The sequence below is a fragment of the Austrofundulus limnaeus genome, unplaced genomic scaffold (assembly GCF_001266775.1).
Source record: "Austrofundulus limnaeus strain Quisiro unplaced genomic scaffold, Austrofundulus_limnaeus-1.0 Scaffold44, whole genome shotgun sequence".
NCBI classification, from domain to species: domain Eukaryota; kingdom Metazoa; phylum Chordata; class Actinopteri; order Cyprinodontiformes; family Rivulidae; genus Austrofundulus; species Austrofundulus limnaeus.
The window spans coordinates 122,839-130,004 of NW_013952446.1; the positions used below are offsets into that span (position 1 = coordinate 122,839).

General features: G+C 38.8%; 1 protein-coding gene across 2 annotated transcripts in view; it reads left to right on the top strand.

Annotated features, from left to right (window-relative positions):
- Positions 1-1,937: 1,937 nt before the first annotated feature.
- The window catches only part of smox (spermine oxidase), a 17,038-nt gene continuing 11,809 nt past the window's right edge, over positions 1,938-7,166 (top strand). The window contains exons 1-2 of one of the 2 annotated variants that reach the window (XM_014007725.1): positions 1,938-2,084; positions 6,182-6,416. In XM_014007725.1, the coding sequence (XP_013863179.1) occupies positions 6,209-6,416 (208 nt within the window). In that variant the 5' untranslated portion in view covers positions 1,938-2,084; positions 6,182-6,208. The remainder of the gene's footprint in view (positions 2,085-6,181; positions 6,417-7,166) is intronic. The other variant, XM_014007724.1, reaches the window with a different exon arrangement.

The window sequence follows — 7,166 nt, forward strand, 5'->3', positions numbered from 1 at the left end:
TTCCAAAACATCTCAAGTATGCCTCCTTTGTACAAATTTAGATTGTTTTCACACTGAAAAAGGTGACATACTGATTGGTCAAAATAGCTAAGGTTCAGATTTTTTTAAACCTTATTTTAAGTATTTTTTTCTTTTGAAAAACTGCCAATAGGTAAAGATATTTTTACATAAATGTATACAAAAATAATCCTCAGCTACTTGAAAAAGATAATTTTTTTACTTAAAGTTTCATAAAAAACTAAGTAAAATAATCTTATCAGGACATTTTGTCTTGTTTTAAGTCAAAATATATCACCCCATTGGCAAACTTTTTTTTCTTGACAAGTCAATATGACTCAAATTAAGATCAAATATTATTTTTTGAGCAATCTTTACGTATCAGGATGGGTTAAAATCAAGAGTTTTTTCTTTTTCATCTGAGTCAATGGATCAACATCGTTCACACTATCACCCATCACCCCTGTTTAGCGTTACCTGTTAGTGGCTGCATGAACATAACAAAAGGTGGCCTAATGGGTTGCAAATTACCTCAGCACTGCCATTTTGCAGTCTCTGGTAGAAAAAAGAATTGTTTGAAAATGCTGGAAGTTCTATTGATTTAAGAAACCAGCTGCCACCTTGGTATTTTTGATATTAGGACTAAACAAGACAAACTAAATGTGTGTATTTTTATGTATGTGAACTACAGGTGTTTTGAATCCAGCAAAGAAAGCAATACATTTTCCAGCACTTCAGTAGTCTCACTTGTGATTTCAGATGACACACATCCTTTTTGTTACACAGCCTAAACATTGGGTCTGACCTCAGGATAATATTTCTCCACACAGTCACCAAACATCCAGTCAATCCTGCAATAGTTGTTAGATCCTTCAGTGTCTTTGACATGTGCAAATAATGTCCTTAACACAATATTAGCTGCTGAGAGTGAGTGTACTGGTGTCACAACTGAGTATTTACAAGTGAGTGAGCACAAATGAGCAGATAAGCAGGGTGGATCCTGCAATCGGTAGGTTACAGGTTCAAATCCTCTGTTTCTATCTTCATTTGAGTTCTTGACCCCTGCTGCTCCCTGTGCTCCACACATGTGGGCTGTGGTAACTCGGTGGTCAGTTGCGTCAGGAAGGGCATCCGGCCGAAAAAAAAAATTGCTAAACCAGCATGCAACTTCTATCTGAGCAGATGGAAGAAAGAAAAACAAAAAGGCAACTTAATGTGACAAAGTTTTCGTTCATTCTCGTGTTCTTGCCTAAAGCAGCTCAATTTAATGACACAACTCTTCCCCCCAACATGAGACTCAACCTTCACCAAATCGACTGCAGTTTTCCCTTATAAAAAAAAAAWCAGGAAGTGCAATGTAAAGTATGCATGATGACACAAAGCATTCCGATTTGTTTCTCAAAATTTCTTTGAGAACTTGTTGATTATTTCACTAATTTTAGAGCAAGCTTCCCTATTTTATCAAAGGCACAGACAAAATCCAGAAGAGGAAGGGAGGATCGGCATGAAAACTCTAGTCGTTACTGGCCCAAGTGAAGGCAAATGCTGACAACAAAACATTTACGGGCAATCCGTATTACATGCACGCTTTTGTTTTTTGTTGCCTGCTTGACTGCCAGTGGCCCCCATCTGGCAACCCTTTTTAAAACTTTCTGAAGAAGCTCCTGCTGTGTTCAACAATTGGGGGAATTAAAAAGTAAAAAATGGTCGGTTATAACTGTAGCCTGTTTTACAACCAGCTCTTTCATGTGTTTTGTGGAGAAAATCGCCTGATTTTGACTTTATTATCTGCGTTAAAAACAACAGAGCCGGCTTTCTGTGTGACCTGCTGTGACTASAGCAGCCTGACTCGGTGTGGGGGCGGGGCTCTGACGTCACTCCTCATGAATTATGAACCAGGAGGCAGCGGCCACGGCAGAAACTGGCTGCTTCTGGTTTCCAGACATAAATACAAAGCGAAGCCGGTTTGACAGAGGGACAGAACGTTCATTGTCCACAAAGGAGCGAGGAACACTCTGACGTGTCTTTTCTTTTTTCTTTTTCTTTTTATTATTTTTTGTTGTAACGCTGAAGACCACGAGAGTCAGGTAAACCAGCCGCTCTTAGACCACATTAGTAGCCGGAGTTAGTGTTCACAAAGTGGGACAGTGATGGCGAGCGAGTGCGGTGAATTTTAACCAAAACAACACAGGAGGAGACAGTCAGTGTGCTACTTTAGCCTTAAAAAATAGCGTGAAAGAAGCGTATTTATGGCTTGTTATTTGAGGGGAACTGTTCACACATGAAGCCACATGTCACCAGGTGCTACTGCTCGTACAGGCTGAACTGGAACTAAGAGTCCTCTGTTGGATATAACGGGACAGCTCTATGGCTTTAAACCGATKTTTACTTCATGTTTAAGGCAGGTTTGATCTCGTTCTCATCACAAAGTGTCACCTCAGAGCATTTGTTAGTTTCCGAGTCTCCTGCTTTGTTTAAAACTGCTGCCACTTTGGCACCTCGGTTTATACGTGGCAGGCTTTGAACACAGCTGTTCAGACAGCAGACACACATCAAACCCTTTCATTTCACAATCTCTTTGTTCTCTTCTTTCTTTTAATGCTGCTGCAAGTTTTTGGTATTCTGATGCTGTTCGACCCAGAACTGTCAAAGCTGTAATAACACATTATTAAATATTATTATAAATGMCTCATTAATGTTGAATGGATTGGAGTAAAACCCTCTTTTTTATGTTTCTGTTTTTCAGCTTTATTAAATAAAAGTATTATGGTGCTTACATTCTTATACATCAGATGTTTAAGCTGCGTACAACTTCAGCAAAACTCACCAAAGCATAACAAAAAACTCAAATATATTGATTTATTCTATCAAACTGCACAGTTTTGGATACAATTATCATAAATTTACCTTTTATTTTTTTCTATTTGGTTTTATTCTTGTAAGGAATTCACTCCATTCATTGCCTGAATCAGTGCATTTGATTTTAAACTACACCAGTAGTCTCTCAGAGTACTGTTCTTTTTATCTCCATAAGGGGAACAACTTGTGTGTGTGCGTGCGTGTGTGTGTGCACATGCGTGTTCACTCCATCATCCCATCCTGCTGGGAAAATCTGAGTTGGGACACAAGTGTGGAATGCCTGGCCCTTGGTGCTCATCCCTCGAGATTAAGCTGCAACTTTTTTCTTTTTTTTTTTCATATAACGATGTAGAAGCGTCTGATAACATAGGGCTGATGGAGGGAATGCAGATGAGATGATGTGTGCACAGCTGGAAAGAGCTGTGTCCACAGAAAGAAAGAGAAGCGATAATGATGAGGTTTTCAGCTGAAGGATGACCCTGGCTTGAAGAGACCACCAGCGGCACCAGATTTCTAGGTCAATGGTTGTTTCCACTCCTCCAGCCCATCCCGTCATTTCTTCCTTCTTTACTCCACCCCACCCAAGGGCAGTCCACACAATAATCTGCAGCAACCAGGAGAAAAAAAAAGAACAAGCTGCCAGAATCCAATGTGTGACATGATATAGCTTTATCAAATCACAAGTGTTTAGTTCATAAACAGGATTAAATTACATAAAAATATTTTTGACACTCTAATCCACACTATTACAAAGAAAATTTGTGATACTATAACATATAATTCCCATATTTTTGTCACTTTATGACATATTTGAACTCTTTTAGTGTAATCAAAATGTATTTAATTATATTTCCATTCAAATTGTTTTTTTGATCTTGACACAGTTGCAGTTATTGTTTTAATGCATTAGCAATCTACGAGGTAATCATAGGAAAAATGAGTAAATAACACAATAATTAGAATTGAAAAGTTCCATGCAATATTAATAATAATGTAGTCAGCTGTTGTTGTGCGCTTTTTGTTAAAATAAGTTTTGTTGTCTGAAAGGCTATGCTTCCCTAGGCTGTAGGCCACAAACATTGACATGTACAATAGAACTTTTGCTGACGCACAAATACATCCAAAACAGCAAACTGCAGCACGTAAAGTGTTACACAGTGACTTTCTACAAACATGCTGCAGCATGAGGTTTTTGCCACAAATCTGTGTCACAGATACAGTTAAAGAGCAGCAATTATAGCACCATAACAATCTGAAACCACCTGTCAAATTACAGAGAGTATCTGTAGATATTTAAAATATACATCAGCTCAGGAGAAAAACATCACCCTCWGTTTAATTCTACAAACTAAATTAAAAAGTTTCAATGAGCTAAAAAAATAAACTATGTCCACCATTATTTCCCCCCATTTTCCTACTCTTTGTAGCCCATTGTATTTTATTTAATTTGTTTAAACTTTATTCATTTCTTAAAAAAAACAAATGTAATTCTATATACAATAAAAAGAAAATACAAATAAAATGAAATGAAAGGTGGCAGAGAGAAGAAAAAAATCTTATTACATCGACCCCTTTTTCCTCAAGTAAATTCAAACAATAATGATCTTCAGTCCATTCCCTGTGAGGCTGTATCAATGTGTTAACTTCAGATTCTGTGAATTCAGCTGTTGTTTTCATAGTTTAAACATTAACAATTTAGCTTCACAGAGCGTACCAGAAGTGGAAATGAAACATGACTTTAAAGCAGAGCTACAGCACAGTGTGGTTTGGAGGTTTGAGTAAGCGTGTGGTAAAAACAAAACCTGTGACGTGGACTTACGAACATACCACCGAGGAAGTATATTTAAAGAAAAAATAATTTTTGACAGGAATTGAAAGTTCACTGAAACAAACTGGCAACTTCTGCTTGAAGATCAAACTTTAGAGCGCAGCAGTGTTGTTACAAGGTCACGATAATCTATTATGTTGCTCACCTTTCACTGTTTGTTGTGTAAATCTGTGAGGTGTGTGTGTGCGACCCACATTCAGGATGATCAGGTCAAATGTTTTTTTTTTTTTTTGTCGAAGCTTGCTGATTAGCAGCTTTAACCCACATCTGCTTTTTTTGGCCACACAGAAATTTTAAGCAGGAATTTACAGTAACCTCTCTGTGTTGAGTTTAAGACCTCACCAAACATTTTTCTCACGTGGCCTGCTGGAGGCTTGTGGTTTCCTCGTTGCCACCGCCAGCTCTCTGATGGGCAGGCGACTCATTCAGCAGGTGATGCTTTAGCTTCTGCTTATAAGTTGAATCAAAGTTGAAAACCAGGGAAGACGCATGTTTTACGCAGCCGGCRCGCTTTCCATTGTAGAAAAATCGGAGCGTGAACAAGACCGTTTGCGTTTGACACAACCAGGAACAATTATAGAAGTCTTTCTGCTCGGTGACCTCAAGCTGAGAGCAGCTCAACGTGCGGTCCCCAGACATGCGCTGCCCCCTCACTCGCGTTGCTGTGGTAACAAAGCAGTGAGTTTGTGTGTGAGTGGCGCAGGACGCAGCAGGATTACCTCCAAAGAGCTGACACTGACCCATTTCATATAGAAAAAAAAATCAGATAATTGAGACGATGTTTTTAGTAAATTAAACACGCAATGAAATGTTAATATTACACACAGAAAATTGATAAATCTCTGTCTTGAGATATCAGGAATGTGTTGTGAACATATTCCTGCTGCATTATTTTCCCACACCGCTGGACATACATTCACAGTGAGCGGCCTTGTGTTGGAAAAACAAAGTCAGCATTTTATTTGCTCTGAACACTGGCGTTTCTGGGATGTTTCGCTTTAATTCAGGCGGCTGTAATGAGAAATCTCTCTATTATGTGTGTACTCTGTTATCTAATGGAAATAACATGGTTTTCCAGCAGGGCCCTTCTAATTTGGGCCTTACAGACTGAGCAATGTAAACATGTCATGACATAAATAGTCTAAATTAGCKTGATTATAGTCATAAACGTGGCTGTAAATGCAGGTCATAGCAAGTGGAATGTCAATAAGTGGTAAGAATTGCCTTATAAAAGAGGCTTTTGTCGTTGGGATTTAATTAGCTGCTCAAGATGGTGCCAAACAGGCCTAATTATGCATCTTATAGCTGCAAGTGTTTAGAAGATAAAACTGCAAGTTTTAGAGGATTTTAGTCAAACAATGGAACCCTTTTGGTTTGATTTGAGCAGATTTAGAAATGAGTTTAATGTTCTGCAATAAATGAGTGAATTTCAAATCTTTATGTTTCAAATAAGTCCTCCTTCTGATTCCTAACTCTTTTCATGTGTCTCGCTCTCAGACTCCACCGAAGAGGAGCTTGGACGGCATGCAAAATTGTGAAATTTCCTCAGACAGCACTGATGATCCTCTTAGTAGCGGCCTTCATACTCATCGGCAGCCTCGAATAGTAGTGATCGGCGCTGGCTTGGCCGGCCTTGCCGCAACAAGGGTCCTGCTAAAAAACGGCTTCACGGATGTCACTGTCCTAGAGGCGTCAGACCACATCGGCGGGAGAGTTCAGAGCGTTCAGCACGGTGAGAGGACACTGCGTTCCATTGATTTACCTTGGATCTGGTGTTTTACGTGTAGGAGTACTGATTCTCTGTTAATCAGATGTGAACTATGCGACGTTGAGCTAAACTGAACTACGCAAAACACCATATTGGAGTCTGTCATACAAATGTGATACCATCCCTTGATCCATTGTTGAATCACAGCTGTGCTCCTATTACATTCAGGTAAGTCTTAAAGGGATAGTTCAGTTCTTTTGAAGGAGGGTTCTGTGGAGAATTTACGAACAATTGATATCCGACCTGTTGTAAATGGCTCTTTGAACGATCTCAGTTTGGAGAAATTGTTTCATTCTGACCAGGCTAAAGGCTAATTTACAAAATTTTACACCACTGACAGTTTTGGATTTCATGGTTATTCCAGCTAACTATTGCAGTGTAGAGATCTATAAAACACCACTTCATAAAGCAACTAGCAAAACGCCTAAACAATAGGGATGCACCGATATGAAAATTTCAGCCCATATCGATATCTGACTTAATTATTGCTGTTATGGCCGATAACCAATATTTACCGATATTACACAAACACACAAAATATATTATACAAATACGCACAAATGCACTTGGGTCTTTTTTTGATACCATAAATAAACAACAAGACCTCTGACATGGCTCCCTGCTTCAGTTATTCCYKGCTGCGCAGCATCAATATTAGGGCTGCAACGATTAATCGATTAATCGACGACTAATCGATTATTAAAATAATCGACT